Source organism: Meles meles, chromosome X (assembly GCF_922984935.1).
Source record: "Meles meles chromosome X, mMelMel3.1 paternal haplotype, whole genome shotgun sequence".
NCBI classification, from domain to species: Eukaryota; Metazoa; Chordata; class Mammalia; order Carnivora; family Mustelidae; genus Meles; species Meles meles.
In genome coordinates this window covers 12,150,243-12,172,293 of record NC_060087.1, presented here as the reverse complement: position 1 = coordinate 12,172,293, position 22,051 = coordinate 12,150,243, and the positions used below count along the sequence as shown (strand labels likewise).

The window sequence follows — 22,051 nt, the reverse complement described above, 5'->3', positions numbered from 1 at the left end:
CCCGCCCCCCACGCCGCGTCACGTTCCTCTCTTGCTTTCCACGGTCCTACGTCATGGCCAATCCCAGCGCCCCACGGCACGACCCTACGATCCACATTGGCCTCGCTCGTTCCGGTTTGCGCGTTTTTTGGCTTTGCGTCGTGGCCGCGCCCTGCGTTCTCAGGACCCCCACTTTTGGGTCCGCTCTCACCAGTCCACGCATCCAGCCCTCCCTCTGCTGGCGGAACTCGGTCGGGGGAAGCTGTTCAGGAGCGGGCGGGGCTCTTGTGTTTCCGGAGAAAAGAGCCTACGCCTTAGAGCTAAACGTCAGTGGCATTTATAAAGTGAAAGAAGTCTTTGGATCCCTAATCCTCGTCTGTAAATAGTCTTTCTTCATATTTCCTCCCAGCTCCAACCGGGTAGGAAACATAACTGGGCACTGACTGGAACTGTGTTCTTACCAGCCCTTCAGCCAACCTTAAATGCTAGGCAGATGCACGGAGTAGTAAGCACTTTCTTCTACCTCCTGGCATCTTCAGAAGACTTTTTCTAAGCGCATAGTGCCTTCCTGCTATCTAGCGCCTGTCAGGACAGCACACTTAGACCTCTGTAGACCCCCTGCTCTGGGATTAAAGTAGAGGTTTACTTCCTCCATTTTACAATTCTGCGTCCACAAGAAAAAAGTGGAGGGGTTACCGCCCCCCCCTTTTTTTTTCCTGTCCAGAAATCTCTGAATGGGGCACTTCTGAGGGAAGGGCACTTACGTTTGCCTTTCAGTTATGCATTCATTTAAATTGTGTTTATGGAGTACTAAGTTCCAGTGCCAAGACATGTCTCAAGGGACTTACAGTCTGAAGTTTTCCAGGCTGGGTTTGGATGATACAAGAATTGAAGAGAAAATTAAGATGTGGTAAGGGGGTTGGAATAGGTAGAAAAGGGCTTGTTAAGTGCTGGTCTCTTTTTTTAGTTGAGGTATAACTGACACATAACATTATGTTAGTTTCAAGTATACAACATAATGATTTAGTATTTGTGTATATTGTGAAATGGTCACAATAACTATCCGACCCCATACTTAGCTGTAATTTTTTTCCTGTGATGAGAACTTTTTAAGATTTACTCTTAGCAAATTTCAAATATACAGTATAGTATTATTAGTTATGGTTACCATTCGGTACATTACAGCCAATGGCTGACTGACTTTATAACTGGAAGTTTGTACGTTTTGACCATTTTCACCCACTTTCCCCTTCCCCCATTCCCTGCCTTTGGCAACCAACAATCTCTTATCTGTATGAGTTCAGTTTTTTGTTTTTGTTTGTTTTTTAGATTTCATATGTAAGTGAGATGTTATTTGTCTTTGTCTGATTTATTTCACTTAGCATAATGCCCTTCAGTTCCATCCGTTTGTTTAGTTTTTTTGGTTTGTTTTTGAAAAGTAGGTTTTGTTGATTTTTAGCCCCAAGGGAAATCTTTACTCCTCTTCTTGATGACACTGGGAATTAAGTAGGAGACAAGTGCCAAAAGGACTTTTATATAGATCTCCTCAATGTATGCTGTTGCCTGCAATCACAAAGTATTGAATCAATCCTATAAGCCACCCAAACTTTTCTGTTCATTTGAAATTACAGGCACTCAGTGGTATGGCTTTATTCAGGACAGCATTTATTTTATTATTGTTTTCAATTATATGACAGAGAGCAAGAGCACAAGCCAGAGGAGTAGCAGAGGGGGAGAGAGAAACAGACTCCCCTCTGAGCAGGGAGCCCGCCGTGGGGCTCAATGAGATCCGACCGGAGCAGAAGGCAGGCACTTAACCATCTGAGCCACCTAGGCGCTCCCCCGTTCAGGCAGCACTTCGATCATCATTCTCCATGATGGCAAGTAAGTTTCAACTTGTCAACTGACTGAATAACTATTGGGAAGCTTTATGGTTGAGTCCACACTCAAAAGGAAAAAGTTCTGTCGTCGATTAACAGTGTTTGTTGCGGGTGCAGGATGAATGCATGGCTGCAACAACCTATAGGGCATCTCTGATTTGCAGTGATAAAGGTATTGCGTGCATATCTTTACCAACAGCAGGTCTCACCAACAGCAGTTCTTATTATACAAGCTGTTGATGATTTCCAGATAGTAGAAGGGTCAGGATCATTGTTGCTGGTCAGAACTTAAGGGCAGAAACTTTGATATGTTGAATAATTCATATGCTTTGTATATCCATTGGTATGAGAGTTATTAAAGATTCCGTTATGAAAATGAGAGCATCTGACCTGAAAGGTACAAGGCCCAGTGGCCCCTCCGTCTTTTTTATAGGTTGGCAAAAGAAGTACCTATAGTCAGGGCTAAATGTGACTGGGTGACACTAACTGTTTGCCAAATAGAAGGTGAAAAATACTGCTCCGTAGAGCATGGCCATAATAATTTTGGAAAAAAATAACCTGCCTAAACCATGAGAATACTCTTAATATAACACCCAAACAATATTGGAAAGAGTTAGAGGAAGAAATATCGGTGAGAGCTTGCTTTTACTACCTGAGACTCATTTTAATGCGTTGGTCTTCATGCAGGAGATGAGGCACACAAGCATTCCATTTAAGAAGCATATGGAGCACTGGGTGTGGTGCAGTGAATTGTCCTTAAAATTCTTTTTTTTTTATTTTTAAAAATATTTTATTTATTTGACAGAGAGAAATCACAACTAGGCAGAGAGGCAGGCAGAGAGAGAGAGGAGGACGCAGGCTCCCCGCGGAGCAGAGAGCCCGATGCGGGGCTCGATCCTAGGACCCTGGGATCATGACCTGAGCCGAAGGCAGAGGCTTTAACCCACTGAGCCACCCAGGCACCCCTGTCCTTAAAATTCTTAATTTAAGAATATAAAGTACCCTAAAGATACAAATATAGTGATCCGAAGAGGCACGTGCACCCAGATGTTTATGGTAGTAATGTCCACAATAGCCAAACTATGGAAAGAACCTAGATGTCCATCAACAGATGAATGGATAAAGAAGATGTGATATAGAGAGAGAGAGAGAAAGAGAGAGGAATATTATGCAGCCATCAAACCACCCCCTGAAATCTTGCCATTTGCAACCACGTGGATGGAACTAGAGGGTATTATGCTAAGGGAAATAAGATGGTCATAGAAAGATAATTATCATATGATCTCACTGATAGGAGGAATCTGAGAAACAAGGCAGAGGATCATAGGGGAAGGGAGGGAAAAATGAAACAAGATGAACCCAGAGAGGGAGAGAAACTGTAAGAGACTCTTATTAATCTCAGGAAACAAACTGAGGGTTGCTGGAGGGGAGGGTGGTGGGGATGGTGTGTCTGGGTGATGGACAGTGGGGAGGGTATATGCTGTGGTGAGTGCTGTGAGTTGTGTAAGATGGATGAATCACAAACCTGTACCCCTGAGACAAATAATATACATTAATTAAAAAAACAAAGTTGGCAGAATTACACTCAACTCAGCTTGTCTAAATTAATCTTTATTTCTAAGCAGTAGTGATTAACTTTCTCTGAACTAGAAAAATGTTACGCTGTGGGTAAAAAGACTAAGCTCGTAATGGTTATGGCTGTTGATTAACCAACAAAATTTGATGAACCTTCCAAATACTGTGGCTTTAGATTTCTTTTCATCTTAAAAAGGGCAGAGGTATGGGTGTGGAGACAAGCATATCCCAAAGCCCAGCGTTCCTTGTTTAGCAGATACTAGAAGTTGTTTTTCTCTGACTAGGAATGTAAAAAAAATTGCAGTGTACCTCATGATTTATATCTGCATTCTTGAGCTTTTCAAATGTGAGTCTATGATTCAAATAAGTAAATTCAGTTCTATTAAGTTATCAAATACTCATGGGCCATGAGAAAGGCAAAATTAAACCAAATATAGTCCTTGTTCTCCAGAAACTTAAAATTTGTAGGACACAGAAGTAAATCATGTTGGCAATAGATACATGCTCAAATGGGAACAAATGCTGTGGGAACCCAGGAGAAGAAGAGAATAAAGAGTTAGTGGACTGGACAAGTGTAAAACAAATAATAGCAAAAACCTATAACAAAAACAAAAGACAGCTTTCTCTCTGTGTCTCTTTTTAAAATATTTTATTTATTTGTCAGCAGAAGCGGGGGGGAGCAGCAGGCTCCCCGCTTGATCAAGGAGCCGGATGTGGGGCTTGATCCCAGTCCCAGGACCATAAGGACCCGAGCTGAAGGCAGATGCTTAACCCCCCAGGGGTCCCCAAACAAAGGTTTCTCAAAGGAGATGATCTCAAAGGAGGTAGACCTGGAACGATGGCTAAGAAGTTTAAAGGTAAAAAATGAAAATTCGGGGTGCCTGGGTGGCTCAGTGGGTTAAAAAGCCTCTGCCTTCGGCTTAGGTCATGATCCCAGCATTCTGGGATCAAGCCCCACATCGGGCTCTCTGCTCGGCCAGGAGCCTGCGTCCTCCTCTCTCTCTGTCTGCCTCTCTGCCTACTTGTAATCTCTGTCTGTCAAGTGAATAAATAAAAATCTTTAAAAAAAATGAAAATTCACTGTATTGAACTTAAGAAAGCAGTGTGGAAAGAAGCACACTCAAAGGACAGAGGTGGGATGAGGCCCGCTTGCACTCTGGTGAACTTTAAAAAGCACCTTGCATGCATCAAAAGAATGACATACATGGTTTTTTTGTGTGATCTCATATTTAATTTACCCTCCAGAGCGATAGATCAATAGTTATGTACTGAGAAACTGCTTTTCAGTAGTGTTGTAGAGCAGGAAAAAACATGGAGAAATCAATTTCTTTTTCCTGTCTCAGGAGACTCGGTGCCTTCTGTATTGCTCATGGCAACAGTAATCTCAACTTTTTATCTTTGTTCTCTGAACGTTGGGAGTAAATAGTAACGTATTCAGAACGATTGAAACTGCTTTGTCATCGTTACCACTGTTACTGGTAAATTCTAGACCTCCTGTATGTGAAATTGCAGAGATGAGCTTTGTATGAAGCAAGTTTGGTATGAATTCTCTGGAGGTTTAATTTAATTTAGTTTAATTTAATTCTCTGGAGGTTCCAATTCTGTGTGAAAATAGAGAGCAAGTTTGTGCAAGATTTTTATAAGTGGAAGAAAAAAACCCAGTATGTTAAGAGGCAAGAACAACTTTATTAAGTTTTAGCATGTTCTAAGTGACCCATACCTTGTAAGAATTTTCATGTTTTAAATTGAGCTATTGACAGTGTCTTATTTTACCATTATACCTTTTCTATTCACCTGACAGAACTATAAAAGTTGATATTTTTCATGATTGTCTTTTGGGCTGCTACCAATTTTACTACTGTCAAATACTTTTCTAAGCAAACACTGGGATATAGGAAAATTGAAACTATAATTACAGACTCTTTTTTTTTTAAAGATTTTATTTATTTATTTATTTGACAAGCAGAGATCACAAGTAGGCAGAGAGGCAGGCAGAGAGGGAGAGAGAGGAGGAAGCAGGCTCCCTGCTGAGCAGAGAACCCGATGTGGGGCTCGATCCCAGGACCCTGAGCTGAAGGCAGAGGCTTTAACCCACTGAGCCACCCAGGCGCTCCTATAATTACAGACTCGTCCTGGGATCAAGCCCCACATCGGGCTCTCTGCCCTGCAGGGAGCCTGCTTCCTCCTCTCTCTGCCTGTCTCTCTGCCTAGTTGTGATTTCTGTCTGTTAAATAAATAAAATATTAAAAAAAAAAAAGAAAATAAGTATGAGCTCAGTGTACATCTCTACTTCTTATGTCATGTGGCCAGAACAATAGTCCGAGGAAAATCCATAGCCACAGATAATTTCTTTATTAACCGAGAAAGACTAAAAATGCATAAGCCTATTTGTCAGCCCAAGAGTTATAAGAAGAACAAGAAAACCAGCACGATAACAATAGGAGTAAGGACTTAATAAAAAAAAATATATAAGATTGATGACTCAGAATGCACAAAAAAAGATTTGAAAGTTAAATTTGAGATCTTGTTCTTTGATTAAGTGACAAGAAAACTAGACAAATCTCTGACAAGAATAATGGAAAATGAGAAAAAAGTAATATGTATACTAGAACATGCAAAGGGAATATAGCAATGAATGTGTAGATATTTGATGGGAAATACTGTATAAAGTCCATGAGAATACTGGAAAATCTTTTTTTTTTAAAGATTTTTATTTATTTATTTGACAGACAGATCACAAGTAGGCAGAGAGGCAGGCAGAGAGAGAGGAGGAAGCAGGCTCCCCACAGAGCAGAGAGCCCGATGTGGGGCTCGATCCCAGGACTCTGGGATCATGACCTGAGCTGAAGGCAGAGGCTTTAACCCACTGAGCCACCCAGGTGCCCCGAGAATACCGGAAAATCTTGATGAAATAATGACTTTCTTAGAAACAGCCAGAATGGACTCAGTGAAACATGAAACTTGCAGTAAATGACAGTGTAAGAAATGAAAGTTTTCAAAGAGCTCTTCCCCTAAAATATGTACGAACCAGATTCTTCAACTCTGCATTTCTTCTGCAATTTTCTTTGGCATTTTAAAGTATTTGTAAACATAGAGGATATTAGAAATCTTTGTACACCATTTTCAAGATGATAATGTAAGGGCCAGAAAAAAATAAACTTCAGGAATCAGCACTTGAAAAGGAACCTAAATGGTATTCTTCTACGAAGATAGGTTTAGAAACCTAAGGAAAAACACAACAATTAAGTCCAGGAGTATGTTAAAAATCATCAAACTGAGGGGCGCCTGGGTGGCTCAGTGGGTTAAGCCGCTACCTTCGGCTCAGGTCATGATCTCAGGGTCCTGGGATCGAGTCCCGCATCGGGCTCTCTGCTCAACAGGGGGCCTGCTTCCCTCTCTCTCTCTCTCTGCCTGCCTCTCTGCCTACTTGTGATCTCTTTTTGTCAAGTAAATAAATAAGATCTTAAAAAAAAAAATCATCATCAGCTTTGCACAGTGGCAGTATTGTAGCCAATGAGGTTTATCCAAGGCGCGATTATTGCTAATTGAAAAAAAAAATCATCAAACTGAGCTTATGTAAGGGTTGCATCAATGTAAAGGAATTTATTAGTAAAATGCACCAAATGGTAAGATCTCTAGGATCATATTAATAGATGTTGGAAGAGCAGCTGATGAAATTCAACATGATCTCTGGATAAAAAGAATTTTTAGTAAAAGGAGACTTTTTATATCACTACACATCAAATTTAAAAGTGGCCCACCAGATCCGGCCGGAGAGCTGCACTCACATTAGAATAAGGAAGGAACAAGGGTCCATGTTATTCCACAATTACGATTCTTTTTTTTTTTTTTTTAAAGATTTTATTTATTTATTTGACAGAGATCACAAGTAGGGAGAGAGGCAGGCAGAGAGAGAGAGAGAGGAGGAAGCAGGCTCCCTGCCAAGCAGAGAGCCCGATGCGGGGCTCGATCCCAGGACCCTGGGATCATGACCTGAGCTGAAGGCAGAGGCTTTAACCCACTGAGCCACCCAGGCGCCCCCACAATTACGATTCTGACAGTGCTGCTATAATGAGACAAACCAAGAGCTTCACACAAGAAGATCCAAGGCGAAGGCAGGTATGTTTCCACTCTCAAAATATATTAGCATTGGTCGTTCATGCTGGTGATGTTCTGGATATTTTATATTTTTCTCTTTTGGCTTTTCTGTATTTTCTATATAGAACTTCTGTTGCTCTTTTTTCCTGCCTTTTTTTCTCCCCTCTGTCATTTTTCAAATGTGACAACAAACATCGCTAAAGTATAGAATAGTGAAAGTGAAGTACAGCATAGGGAATGTAGTCAGTAAGATTGTAGTAATGTGTGGTGACAGATGGCAACTACACTTACCGTGGTGAGCGTTTTGTGATGTATATAAATGTTGAGTCACTCTTTGGTACACCTGAAACTCACATAATGTTGTATGTCGATTCTGTTTTAGTAAGGATAATTTTTTTAAAAATCATGTTTATATTAAGCACTACTAGAGTGCCTGGCACATAGAAATTGTTTAATAAATGGTGAATTTTATTTTGAAAAAAGAGAAATCATAATTCAAAAGGGAAGAAACTTTCCTTGATTTTCAAAGAATGACTTAACTCTAATTCAGCATTTTACTGTCTGCAGTCCTAGTCACATATGTGATTAAGAGCAAAAGAGAAAAAAAAAAAAGAGAGAAAAAGAAAAAAAAAGAAGAGAAAAAAAAAGAGCAAAAGAGAAACGTTTGATACTTTTGGGAAGTTGAAGGCTCAAGGAAGGCTGAATCAGATTTGTCTCTAACATAGCTTTGTTCCTGATGCAAATAATTAGCTTTGTTGTAATCTCTATCTACTGGCTTTTCCTTCCCGTGTTGACTTAGACTAGTCTAACATTTCCCCAGATAACTTCATCTAGACTGACTTTCTTTTCAGGACTAAGTTATGTGGGCCCTCCCTTCTAGGAAATTTCCATTTCACCTAATCGTGAAATTGCTAGAATGACAGGCCTAACTTTTGGCGGCCTCTCCCTCTGATCCAACCTTTCCTGACTCTGTGCACTTGCGACCAAGGTGAGGGAGAAGAGAGAAGCTTCCTCAGGAGGAGTCACCAAGCAGAAATGGGTCATCGGTGATAAAACATCACCCTGCCCAGGACGGGGAAATGACAGGACTCTCGGAGTGCTGCGGGAGTGTAGCTGTTGATCTCTCTCTCATGGTGGCTTTGAAAATCCAGATTTTGTATTTAACATCAGGGTCACCCAGTCTTATTTTTCCTTCCATGGTTTTCAAGCAATGACGTGGAATCTGGGGACTGACTTCATGAAGCAGCAACGTGGTAGAGAGGAAAGCCCTGACATCAACCTGCCTGGGGGGCTTCTGTTGACATCCTTAGAATGCCCGGTAGGGGAGACTCTCTTCCACTCATGGTGATCCCGAGAGCATCTCTGAGGCTTTGTAGCAATTTCAGGTCTGTTTGTTTTTAAAGATTTTACTTATTTGAGAGAGAGAGAAAACACAGAGGGAGAGGGAGAAGCAGACTCCCCACTGAGCAGAGAGCCGGGGTTCGGGCCTCCATCCCAGGCCCCTGAGATCATGACTTGAGCCCAAGGCAGACGCTTAACTGACAGAACCCCCCGGGCGCCCCTGTTGCCTTTTCGGTTTTGACCAAGGCCGACCAGTGAAGGCCCAGGGCGGGTCAGTGCGGCGCAGGCGGGTTTCAGGTGACACCCACTCCCTCCTCCCACGGCCACCGCTGCCTCGAACACCAGATCCTCAGTTCCCTCGTGTGTGAGATGATTCCAGCAACAGCGACTGGGAGGTGCTGTTTTGAGGATGAGAGAATCCAGCAAACCTAGCTCATGGCGGGAAGCTCTTAATGACTGTTCTCTGGCGCGCTGACCAATGCGGTTGCTCGTCGCAAGTTCCTACAGAAATTAAATTAATGGAAAATTGAGTTTCTCCGCAGCCCAGCCCCATTCCCGGGGGTCAGTGGCCACCCACGTGTGGTGGCGACCGTGTTGGATAGTGCAGCTCCAGAACATTTCCGACATCGCAGAATGTTCCACTGGACGGCACCGCTCTGTACCATTAACTCTGAATCTACACAACCGCCAGAACTTAGGGCTGACCAGAATGATTCCCTTTGAGGGGGGAGCGCTCCCCGGATGTTTGCCTGTGGAGGTGAGAGTCAGGTGAGGCCATTCTTGGAAGGGTGTCGGTGTCCTTTGTTCCCCAGAGATAGAAAGGGGTGACGTTTGTTTTCCACCTGAAGGGAGCTTATCAAGGACCGGCTATTTTGGCCCCGGAAAGGTGGAAAGGTGAGGCTGAGGAAACCATTCAGAGAGGGCTGGGTTCTTTCCAGGGTGAGCTGAGCCAGGGGACAACAGCGGGGGCGGGGGCGGATTCCGACTGGAGTCAGCAGAGGAAGCCGCCGCTGGAGGCAGAGTTCAGAAAGGACAACTAATCTGTTTTCCAAACAGATTTTCGTAAATAACTGACAGGAGATGGGCAGCTTCTCTGTAAGTATTAACCCAAATAATGGGGTTTAATCATTAAACCTTCTAGGTGGCGGCTTGCTCATTTCTCTGATATTCTAATCCGGGTCACAGAATGGCTAAGGCAGCTTTAAGTGGAGGGTGGATTTTTTCCCCTGGGTTTGCCTTGTGTTTCGCACCCTGAAAGAATGTTGTGCCTGCTCTTTTTTCTGGTGACTGCTATTCATGCTGAACTGTGTCAACCAGGTATGTGGTCTTGAAACTTAAAAATAGGGTAACAGTTTTCTAAATGATTGATAAGTCTTCAACTGAATGACCTCTTTATTTTCCTAAATCCGCAGACGTGTCGTGGCTTGAAAGTTGAGACTGTGTTTTATGAGTTTGAAGGAAAAATTTGAATGGGCTAAGGTGCTTGTAGTTAAACTTTCAGTTTTGGGGGCAGTTTAACTGAAGATCTGTGTTCTGTTGATTTGAGTTGCTTAAATGTTTGGACTTGATATTTCGGCAGATTTTTATCATCACACACTGCTCCTTTTTCTTTCTGGCAGATGCAGAAAATGCTTTTAAAGTAAGACTGAGTATCAGAACAGCTCTGGGAGATAAAGCAGTAAGTGAAGAACCTGCATGTTCATTTTTTAATAACTCTTCTTTCTCTAGTAATGAGCCTCTGCCTCGTATCTTAAACTCATAGTTTGATCCTAAAGACCTCAAATCAGATATGGTCTTAAAGTTAAAAAATAGTAAAATGGAAATTGTTAAAAAATGGTTTTGCCTCAAGTCTTTAATCTGTGGTGTGTGCTAGCAAATCTGTGAAGCTTTGTAGCTTTGGCTGGAGCATCTCAGCCAAGCACAGTGGAGCGGGGGGGGGGGGGGGGGGGGGGGGGGGGGATAAGTCCTGCACTCAGTTCTGGGCCGGCTCTGCACACCATTGCGTTCATTAGGATTTTGTCAGCCTCAGTTTTCTAGTCCGCGAAAAGGTGGCATTGTTCCCACATCAGATTTTTCATAGCACGACAAGTTTCTAGTTCTAACGTGAAGTTCCTCCAGCTCCAGTGTCGGAGTAACAACGTGAAATACATGTTTATGAAATTGAAGTTAAAAAATACTCGTAAGGCTCACGTAGCTCTAAGAACAATACGGCCTGTGGAATTAATGAGATGATTTGTGCAATTCAAGTTTGGGTATCCCCGTGTGGTCTGTGAAGACTTTCCCCAGTAGAAGGCGATAGTAATATGCCTTGGGGTAGAAGCAATCGAAGAGTGCTAAGGAAGCTTAGAGGTCCGGATTCTGTTCGCAGGCCAATCCACCAACGGGTTATTTTATTCATTCAGTGAGTAAGGATCATTACCGCGCCCAGCATTTATTGAGAACTTAGTTTACTTTCCAGCAGAGACCCTTCTGAGCTCTCGACTTACATCAGTTCCCGCAGCCCCCACAACAGCCCTTTGAGGAAGGTAGTACAGGCACGCCCGCTCTCATGGAGTAGAGGAGAAAACCGAGGTACAAAGAAGTGAAGCAGCTTGCTCAGGAGCTCAGGTCAGCAAATGACAAAGAGGTGAGATTTGAACCAGGCCGTCTGACTGTAGAATCTACTCTCTCCACCAGTGTGTGGTTGTGTATCCCAGGTCCTCCCAAGGTCCTCCCAGGGTCCACCATGCTGGACACCGGGGATGCAATGGCAGATAAATCAGGCTTGTCGCAGCTTTCGTGGAGCTTATGGTATCGGGAAGATTGGTTGCCCATGAAACATTCGGTAAACGAAATGGAAATGTGCGATCTGGACAAGTATTACAGGGAAGAGAAGTACCTGGGGGCTTTGGCCTTGTCGGGGCCTTAGTACTTGGCATTTGCTGTGAAGTCTAAAGTCTTAGCGGAGGTGAGCCGGAGGATAAAAGAACACAGGGCAGAGGGAACAGAACATGCAAAGGCTTGTTACAGGAAGGAACTTAGTGAGAGTATGAGATGGAAGGAGGGCTGAGGCCTCTGCACTGGAGCAGGGCGGTAGAGCCTGGCATGTGCTGAGTTCGGGCAGAAAGCAGAGATCAGGCTGAAGAGTACGTGGACTGTGTTAGGAAGTTTTGAGATTATCTTTAAAGCAAACGTGAGTTTTCTGAAAGAGATGTTATAGAATTAGTGCTTGGAAAACACTCTGGTCACAGTGTGGAAGGCAAATTGGAGGGGACAAGAGTAGAAAGGAAAGGGGGAAGGAGGAGTCAAGGGCGACACTTTATTTATTTTTTAAAAAGATTTTATTTATTTATTTGACAGAGAGGGAGAGAGGGCGCGGCATAAGCAGGGCTAGAGGCAGAGGGAGAGGGAGAAGCAGGCTCCCTGCAGAGCAAGGGAAGCCTGATACGGGACTCCATCCCAGGACTCTACCATCATGACCTGAGCCGAAGGCAGTGGCTTAACCACCTGAGCCACCCAGGTACCCAAGGATGATGCTTTAGTTTCTAAGTATGCAGCTGAACGGATGATGACCTACTTATGAGTCAGGGAAGCAAGTACAGACAAGAAAATCATGGCTTTAATTTTGGACTTGTTGAGCGTGAGGTATTACTGAATAAGCAAGGACAGGGTCGGCTTGAGATACGGTGCTGGGTCCTTCACGTTACGGTGATGATGGAAGCCTGGAGTAGATGACAGTGTGAGCGAGAAAGTACAGAGTGACAAGAGGGGAAGCTCTAGCATAGAGTTTTGAGGTTCCCTGAGACCCGAAGCCCTTACAGGAGAGTGCGAACCTACATGGGGACAAAGGGACAGGAGGAGAACCAGAATGCATATCACAAAGGGGAAGAGAGTGCTTCAGGTCGAAGGAAGTGTTCAAGAGCATCAGATGCTGTTGACAGGTCAAGCAAGGTGGGACTGAAAGCCACTCGTTATGTTGAGTCCTGTGGAGGTCCCTGGTAACTGTAGAGAGAGCCGTCTTTGTGGAGTGGTGGAACTGGAAAGCAGATAATGGAGGGAGCTGAGAATCAGTGGGTGGCAAGCGGGTGAAGACGCAAGTATGACAACTCTTTTGAGGCTGCTGGCTGTGAAGGGCAGGAGACAGACAGCAGTAGATTGAGGAAGAAGGATTGAGGTCAGTGATTTGGTTTTGGTGCCGTTTTAATGGGAAGGCTTGAGCATGGCTAAAAGCCAGGGTCTCGTGTACAGAGGAGAGGGGAAGCTGTACCCTTAGATCCTGAGAAGGGCGGAAGGGAAGTGTTCCTAATACAGGTGGATGGAATAGCCATTGACAGGAGGAGAAACACCACATCAGCCTTCGGGGGGAGCTTGTGGACAGCATATCTGTCTACAGAGGGAGTTTTTTGTTTGGTGTCAGGAGGATGGGGGAGTTTAAATTCATGACTTGAGGATGTATCTCTAAATTATGAGACAAGAGCTTCTAGTGAGGGGCGCCTGGGTGGCTCAGGCAGTTAAGCCTCTACCTTTGGCTCAGGTCACGATCCTAGGGTCCTGGGATGGAGTCCCACAGAGCATCAGCCTCCCTGTTTCTCCCTCTCCCTCTGCCTCTCCTCCTGCTCATGTTCCCTCTGCCTCTCTCTCTCAAATAAATAAATCTAAAAAAAAAAAAAAAGCATCTAGTGCGTATGAGGTTTGAGTTTGGTGGAGGTGGGGAGCTGAAAGAGGTTTGAAATAGCCGTCGTAAGCCATGAGAGAGAGAAAATGATGGAGACCTGAGGGATTCCTGGGCAAATGGGGAGTAGGTTATTATCAACTTAGAGTTAAACAACCCTGTTGTGTGACTTTCTCCAGTTCCACGTGATTACGTGCCTAAAATATGTAGTCAGCCACATTAGTTAGCTAGGGCTGCTGTCATAAAGTACCATGACTTGGGGGGCTTAAACAATAGACATGTATTTTTTTTAAATTTTATTTATTTATTTGACAGACAGAGATCACAAGTAGGCAGAGAGGCAGGCAGAGAGAGAGGGGGAAGCAGGCTCCCTGTGGAGCAGAGAGCCCGATGTGGGGCTCGATCCCAAGACCCCGAGATCATGACCCGAGCCGAAGGCAGAGGCATTAACCCACTGAGCCACTCAGGTGCCCCTAGACATATATTTTATCTTAGTTCTGGGGGCTGGCAGTCCAAGCTCAGAGTATCAGCAGGGTTGGTTCCTTCTGAGGTGTGTAAAGGAAAGATCTATTCCAGGCCTCTCACTTTGGCTTGTAGATGACTGTCTTCTCTCTGTATCTTCACATTGTCTTCCCTCTATATGTGGCTGTGTCCGAGTTTCCTCTTCTTGGAAGGACACCAGTCCATACTGGATTAGGGTCTACCCTAATGACCTCATTTAAACTTAATCACCTCTGTAAAGACACTGTTTCCAAATAATGTTACATTGTAAGGTATTAGGGGTTTGGACTTCAACATATAAATTGGGGGGGGGGCACAATTCAATCCATAATATGCACACACTCAAGTTTCCAGCTAAGAAAATGGAAAGAAAAATTGTACCTGTGTTAGTAAAGGAAAGGCAACTGAGAGAGGTAATCCATTTATGAGGAAAGAGAGTGAGGGAGGAAGGGAACTGACTGTATGTGTCCAGAATACGACGTCCAAATGCACTATTTGTTGACTGGCTACTAACACTGCAGATTTTGAAGAAGATAATGCGATGGAAAGTGCACCACACTTGGAATGACACAATGTCCAAGAAAGCTCATCCTGAACATTATCGTGACATGATTTATCTTGGCTTCTGGTCTTTAGTGTGTGAGAAAGATGAGAAAGAGAGAGAGAGAGAAGGACAGGCACTGATTAACACCGCCACTGTGGTCACAGTTAGATTCCAACGGGACCATTTTTTTTATCCTAAGCCTTTTACATTTTCTGTTTTACTTCTCTTTTAGTATGCCTGGGATACAAATGAGGAATATCTTTTCAAAGCAATGGTGGCTTTCTCCATGAGGAAGGTTCCCAACAGAGAAACAACAGAGTAAGTAAATAGTAAAAAATCTTAATTGGTTATTTGCAGTGATATTTGAGACATGCATTAATTCAAAATTCTATCTTAAAAATAATTAACCTAATTTTTGGAAAGGATCCACATTGTAACATTTAAAAAAACTTTTGTAATCTGGTTCACCTTGCAGTCTATACCACATTCCAACAGTGCTCTTTGTTCAGTAGGCAGTATGATGATAAAAATTTGTATATGTGGTCACATGTCATAAGCTTGTTCTACATTCCTGTTGTATACATGTAGCGTCTCCTGTAGATAGGTAGAAAGAAAGAAGGAAGGAGGGGAGGGAGGAGGAAGGAAGGAAGGGGTGAAGAGATGAAGGGAAAGTAAAAAGGAAAGGAAAGGAGAAAAGAATTCTGCTCTCATTGTATTAGTTTGCTAGGAGTGCTACGGTAACAAAATGCCACACGCTGGGTGGCTTAAGTAACAGACACCATTCCTCACAGTTCCAGAGGCTCCAAGGCCAAGATCCCGGTGCTCAGGCAAGGTAGATTTCTTTCTGAGGCTTTTTCTCTTGCCTTGCAGACACCACTAGAACTGTGCTCTCACATGACCTCTTCTTTGTTGGGGGAGCATGGAGGGAAGAGAGAGTGAGCTCTCCAGTGTCTCTTCGAATGAGGACACTAATCCCATGAGGACTCCACCGTTATGATGACATTTAACTGTAATTATCTCTTCAACGGCCCTCTCTCCACGTACAGTTCCGGGAGCACGGGGTGGGGTGGGGTTAGGGCTTCAACATAGGAATTTGGGGGAGGGGGAACAAGTCAGTCCACAGCACTCATCTTGGAAATACACCTGTATAGGTTCATCCCACTGTTGGCATCTATCATAGTACCTTGGTTATTTTCTTAGAAGCTTTAGTACAAACTTTTCACAGTTTCACATTTTTTTCTGTTCTTCCAGAGGCCTGGTCTCTATTTGGCATGTTTCCTTCTATCTCTGTTTGTGATTCTGGTACCACTTCTGGTTTCTGTCTATTCCCTCTGTCCTTCTTCCCCTTGAGAGGAGAAATGGCTGATGATTGGTGAGCTGGAAGGAGAAGCTCTCCCTGGGTTCCCTTCTGTGCCCGCAGACAGCAGGCGTTAATCTGTGCTACTCCCTACACTAAGTGCAGAACAGTCCGTGCAGGGACAGGCCCATGCAGCTGTAAGGCTGGGTGTGCTACAGAGGAGGACCGTTTCCGTTGGTCGGTGCCATAGCATATAGCTGTTCAGTATCGTGCATGTTACTCCGGCATGTGCGATAGATGCCCCAGCTCAGCTCTACCCGGACACTGTCGATGAATTGCTTCCTTTCAGGAGTTTTGTGATTAGGAAGAAAACTCACCTGCTGACTAGTGTTAAGTCTTCCACCCTGGCCTTTTCAGTATCCTATCTGCTTCATTCTTTTCTTTTTTTTTTTTTTAAGATTTTATTTATTTACTTGACAGAGAGAGAGAGATCACAAGTAGGCAGAGGCAGGCAGAGAGAGAGGAGGAAGCAGGCTCCCCGCGGAGCAGAGAGCCCGATGTGGGACTCAATCCCAGGACCCTGAGATCATGACCTGAGCTGAAGGCAGAGGCTTTAACCCACTGAGCCACCCAGGCGCCCTTGCTTCATTCTTTTGTCTTAACTCTGTAAGGATTCAGAACCTGACAAAGAGGATCACTATTTATCGACCTCCCTCAAACCCACAATATGAGGCTTGGGCTGTGAATGTAAAGAATGAAACAAAAGAGTGGCATTTGGGGAAGCAAAATAAGCATATGATATATTTCAAAATAGGTAATATAGTCACATGATTCAAAAAAATTAAAAGAAGGAGTTATATAGTAAAACGAAATTGTGTCCGAAGTGAATTCTGTTCCTGTTTTATAGAGTTTTAGAAAAAAACCTAATTGTGCCTGTCATATGCCTTTTAAACTGCCCATTCTTTCCACAACTACATTACAACTTTTCTCAAAAAAATTAGGTGGTTCGGGGTACCTGGGTGGCTCAGTCGTTAAGCGTCTGCCTTTGGCTCAGGTCATGATCCCGGAGTCCTGGGATCAAGGCCTGCATTGGGCTCCCTGCTCAGCAGGAAGCCTGCTTCTCCCTCTCCCATTTCCTCTGCTTCTGTTCCCTCTCTCATTGTGTCTCTGTCAAATAAATAAATAAAATCTTAAAAAAAAATTAGGTTATTGCTTTGCAAAAAATTGAAAAGGAAAAATTTAAGGAAAAAAGAGCCGTCTTGTCATCTTACAATGCAGCCGCACCCCAGATAGTCTGTTTATCTCCTACTCTTCTCATCTCCAGGTTTACACATTGCTCTGTTGGTCATACTGTTTCTTCCTCTGGGTGCCTGCATTGAACCTTGTTAATGGCTATGTTAAATCAGATGTTTCCATTCTTAGGAAAAGTTAATTTAAACATGTAGCAGTTTAGATGAATTTTGAGGAATTCACGTTTGCATTTTTTTTTTTAACTTGGAGCATTGTGTACATTTGTGAATATCTGATCTTGTTTACTTGGCAGATGTGTTTCACTTGTACGTGATATGGAGAAGGCGTCATTGCCAATGCCCACTGAAAGTCAAAAAGTGCAAAGCTCCATCAAGGGTCAGCAGACGTTTCTGTAAGGCCACAGGCAGTATGAGTGCCAGCAATACTGCTGTCGGGGGGCAGAGTGATGAGGGCTGCCTGATGAATCAGGGTGTCTTTAAAATGCAATTCACTTGCTGAGCTCATTCTCCACGTGCTGCCACGAAGAAAGCTGCATCCTTACATGAACAGGCTTCCCCTGTGGGAAAGGGCCCCCCAGAATGCAAAATGGGATTGAGAAAAACTTTGCAGAGGCCGCCTCTCTCCAGTGGGTGGGTGGACAGAAGATGCCAGTGGCTTGGCAGCCGGCTCAGGTTTTAACTCTTCTGCCTTAGAAAGGCCTTCTGGTGCCAGGGCGGGACAAAATAAATGCTGGGGGGTAGCGGCTCTTGGACGAACTGCATCCCCTCAAAATGCTTATGATTGAGTCTGCAGCCCTAGTAGCTCAGAATGGGGATGTATTTGGAGATAGGGTCGTTGACGAGGTGATGAATGGACGATGAGGTCACAGAGGTGGGCTTTGGTCCAGTAGGAATGGCGTCCTTACAAGAAGAGATGAGGGCACAGGTGTGCACAGATGGAAACCCGGGTGAGACAGGAGAGAAAGCCATCCACAAGCCAAAGAAAGGAGCCTCAGAAGAAATTGACCCTGAGCACCCCGTGATCCTGGGCTTGTGGCCTCCGGACCGAGAGACAATAATTATCTGTTGTTTAAGCTGCCCGGTCTGGGGTGTTTGTTGGAGCAGCCCTAGTGGGCTGACCCGAGGCAAGTAGCGGTTTCCCGAATGGCTTCAGGGATCCCGATCTGGAACATCACTGTTTCCTGCTTTCTCCTCGTGGCTTATTTTATGAATATTGCAGAAAACTAGAAGTTACTGAGACGGACAGAATGGAAAATGTGCAAAGTAATGCACTAAGGATAATCAACTCAGAATCAGAATAACGAAAACTCTAGTTTTCATACCCCTTTACCCAGTCTTTACTACCGTCTCTTACATCAAGCCTGGCGGCCTCCAGTGACGCAAGCTCAGGAGGTCCCGAGGAGCTTTTGCGTACTTGGCCACCATGGCTGGCAGAGCCTTGATCCACTGCAACCTCGACTGACAACACAAGAGGGTGGTCCTGCTAGAGAGATGGGTCCTGGCTGCGTGCGCACAGGACTGACAGGCAGCGGGATGGGTCCAGTCCCCCTCAGCCAGCAGGCAGTGGGAGAGAAAGCCAGGGGGCCGGAGAGGCAGGGAGTCTGGGCAGGCGGAGAGCGCTATGGCATTTCCTGTCCCTTTCCCGGAGGACAGGGCCGGGCGGGAACAGGTGCCAGCGCATAGGCACGTGCGGCCTGGAGGGGTGCCCACAGCCGGGCCGTTCGGATGAGTTGCTGCCCACGCCGCACGAGCGATTATGTGCTCTGAGTGACACTTTTGCTCGGGTATGGTCTACCTCAAGGCAGGCCTCGAACTGCTCAGAGCATCACGCTGTCTGTAGATGAGACACGGGCATGTCATTCCCTCGCTGTGCACGCCAGGGAGCCCCGTCCCAGAGGGTGTGCAGCGGAACAGACACGGGGCCTGCCTTGGGGCTGGAGAAGTCCAAAGCGGGAAGGCTGACTCCGGCTCCGGGGACTGGGCGAGAGGACGGCTCTGCGAGCGGCCTGCCCCCGCTGTATCCCGGGGAGCCGGCGGCGGCTGCTGGAGGGAACTGGGGGGACTCCCTGCCTTCGGGGCCGGGGACCCCCGGCGGGGCCAGGAGAGCAGGACGGTGAGGCTGGATGGGCCCGCCGGAGGCTCAGCACCGGGTGGGCTGGAGGACGTTGGCCAGAGCGCACTGGGCGCCCCCGAGGCCCCCTGAGTGGGGAACCTGAGGGCGCCCACCACAGCAGAGGAGAGGAGCCCGGACGGCGGAGCAGCCTGGGGCACCCACGAAGGACCCTGGCGAAGGAAAAAGAGCCCTGCTGTTCCCTTCGGTAGATGCCCCAGCCCTCTCCGTTCTCCTTTCCGTCCCTACAGGAGCCAGAATGACGTGGGTGGGGGGACAGATGGGGAGACGCGTGGGGTGGGGTGGCGCGGGGACAGGAGGGCAGTGGGGCTGCGGGAGGGAGAGCGGCTGTGTCCGAGGCGGGAAGGCGGTTTGGATCCGAGTTCGGATTCGACCGCCCCGAGCTCTGTCATAAGCAGAAGTGACGGGAAAGCTGCATGGTTCGTCTGAGCCGCTGTCAGGGACCGATGGAGAAAGCGGACAGAGCAGCCGGAGGCAAGCGCGTGAGGACAGAGCCTCTCTGTGTGCCGCGGTCGGCCGAGGCAGCCCGTGCGCCGGCGTGGCTGCAGCTGCCCCCACAGAACGGGGGACCCTGTGCCGCAGCCGCCTGCGGGCTCGGCCCTGTCACCGAGATGTGGGTAAAACCAGGTGTCACTGGGCGCAGCGCCCGCGGAGGAAGCGGGGCCTGGAGACGTGATAGGAAGGCGGAGGAACCGGACTAAATGCCTTCGAGGTCCTTACAGAAGTCCTGCTATCAAGTGGTTTGCGTCCTGCTTCCTGGATGTTCCTTATTCTGTTTGTTTTTGTTTTAAGACTAATTTATCTATTTCAGAGAGAGAGACAGAGCAAGCGTGACGAGGGGCAGAAGGACGAGGAGAATAAAATCTCAAGCAGACTCTGGGCCAAGCGAGGAGCCCAATGTGCGGCTCCATCTTGTGACCCTGAGATCATGACATGACCTGAAATCAAGAGATGGTCGCTTAACTGACTGACCCACCTAGGAACCCACCCCGCCCCCGGGTTTTCTTAAAAGCAGAATGGAAGATGTATGGGAAAATGGCAAGGACAGAAAGTTCTGGTTTCCTTAGGTCAAGTTATGTGAAGATTTCTTGTGAATTTGGAGATGGCAGCGAGGTGTTTTTAAGTTGTTACGAGAAGGTTTAGGCCAGATTTAGTAAAACAGTTTCAGAGAAATTTGTAACTGTTGAAGGTAGTTTCTAGGAAATGTAACCGAAGGTGACACTCGAGTCTCCTTCCAAGTAAGTTGGGAAATGTACTGCCTCGTTTGTCACGTGTTGGCTTTTAGGGTAATTTGTCACTTTTAGCACGAGAGGGAGAAGTCTGACTCGGGCGTGGCCTTTTCCTTCTGAATTTCATGGTGTAGGGCACGGAATGGATTTCTTCCTGGCTTAATTATCCAGGAATAAGTCTTGTGATCTGAAAAGGAACAAAGTGCTGTTTTGTCCAGGGTAAGGGGATTAACGGTCTTGTGCTTGTAAAACAGCAGCGCAGCTCCTCTTTAGTCCTTTGGTTTCCAGAAACAAGAGCCTGATTCTTACCTCCCCTTGGATGCCGCTGGCCCTGTCTGGCGCCACCGAGGAGAGACGGCGGTGGAGCAAATCGCAGAGGCCTAGTGTAAAACCGGGGCTTTCTACACTTGAGGAAACGGAGCGGACATTTTTACCTTTTCAGGGCTTTGCTCGAGAAGCCGTTTGAACATGTATAAATATTAGTACTTTGTAAAAGAGTTGGACAGAATGATTATTGAGATGAATTCCGGTAATTCCATCAGACCGACCTCTATATACCGGTACCCGCGTGGACACACTAAGATCTCCAGCCCTTTCTAGCAAGCGCTGTAGAGTGAAATGCCTCGTCTCAAGCCCAGCAAATGGCAGGTGGTAACCCTCGAAACACGAACTTGACGTCTAGCGGTTCAGTCCAAGACATTTTGTATCTAACAGTAACTGTCAGCATTGAAAATGTTGACTTCAGTATTTACAGGGACCGTTTGAACCTTCTAGTAATCTTCACGTCTAGGTAGATCAGACATTTTCAATCTCTTCGCTGAGGTGCTACATGAAAGTGGGCATTGCCCCCAACGGAAACCCCAGGTAAAGAACTTGAATTCGTCGTCAAGGATGGTGTAGTTGCATGGTGATGGGGACACGGGAAAGTACGTAGGGTCACAGTTGCGTTGGTGGATTCATATGCGTCCCTAGTCCTTCTTTATTTTTCCTTATGGAGCTTCTCTGCACCGGCGAGTGTGTCCATTTCCTTGCTTATCTTCTGCCTGCGCCCCCTTAGAACGCAAGCTGCACGGGAGAGGAGACTTTGTTTATTCCCTGACTCTCTAAAGGTGGATGCTGTGAAATTCATGTCTGAACAGTACTTAAAGAGGCTTTAGATGGAAAGAACGAGGCAGGGAAAGTGTCCAGAAGACCTCTTAACACGGTTCCTGACTTCCCCCAGCAACGTTACTTTGCATTTGTTTAAATTCTGTAAACGGCGTGTGCCGCGCGTACTATACCACTCCCCGGCTTTTTCATTCAGCAGTTTCCTTTAGAGATGTAACCTGTTGTCAAAAACGCGGAGCTCTAGTTCAGTGCTTTCCAACTGGGGGTGATGGCGGTCCCTCTGGGGATATTTGGCAATGTCTGGAGATGCGTGCGACTGTCACCGCTGGAGTGGTCCTGCTGCTGCCTGGGCGACGGGGCCAGGTGTGGCGCTCAGCATCCCGCGATGCAGAGACCTGCGTGGCCCAGTAGCCCAAGAGCGGAGAATCCTTGGGCTATGTCCTTCCTTCGGTTTGTGGGACAGTATTT

General features: G+C 45.9%; 1 protein-coding gene and 1 pseudogene across 5 annotated transcripts in view; both read left to right on the top strand.

Moving 5' to 3' along the window:
* Positions 1-118: 118 nt before the first annotated feature.
* The window catches only part of CLTRN (collectrin, amino acid transport regulator), a 39,697-nt gene continuing 17,764 nt past the window's right edge, over positions 119-22,051 (top strand). Inside the window, exons 1-4 of one of the 5 annotated variants that reach the window (XM_045994690.1) lie at positions 119-305; positions 1,677-1,863; positions 10,493-10,551; positions 14,802-14,887. In XM_045994690.1, the coding sequence (XP_045850646.1) occupies positions 1,854-1,863; positions 10,493-10,551; positions 14,802-14,887 (155 nt within the window). In that variant the 5' untranslated portion in view covers positions 119-305; positions 1,677-1,853. Of the gene's footprint in view, positions 399-1,676; positions 1,864-10,036; positions 10,191-10,492; positions 10,552-14,801; positions 14,888-22,051 lie in introns of those variants that run through there. The other 4 variants (XM_045994689.1, XM_045994688.1, XM_045994687.1 and 1 more) reach the window with 4 other exon arrangements.
* Positions 6,919-7,048, top strand: LOC123935618 (annotated as a pseudogene).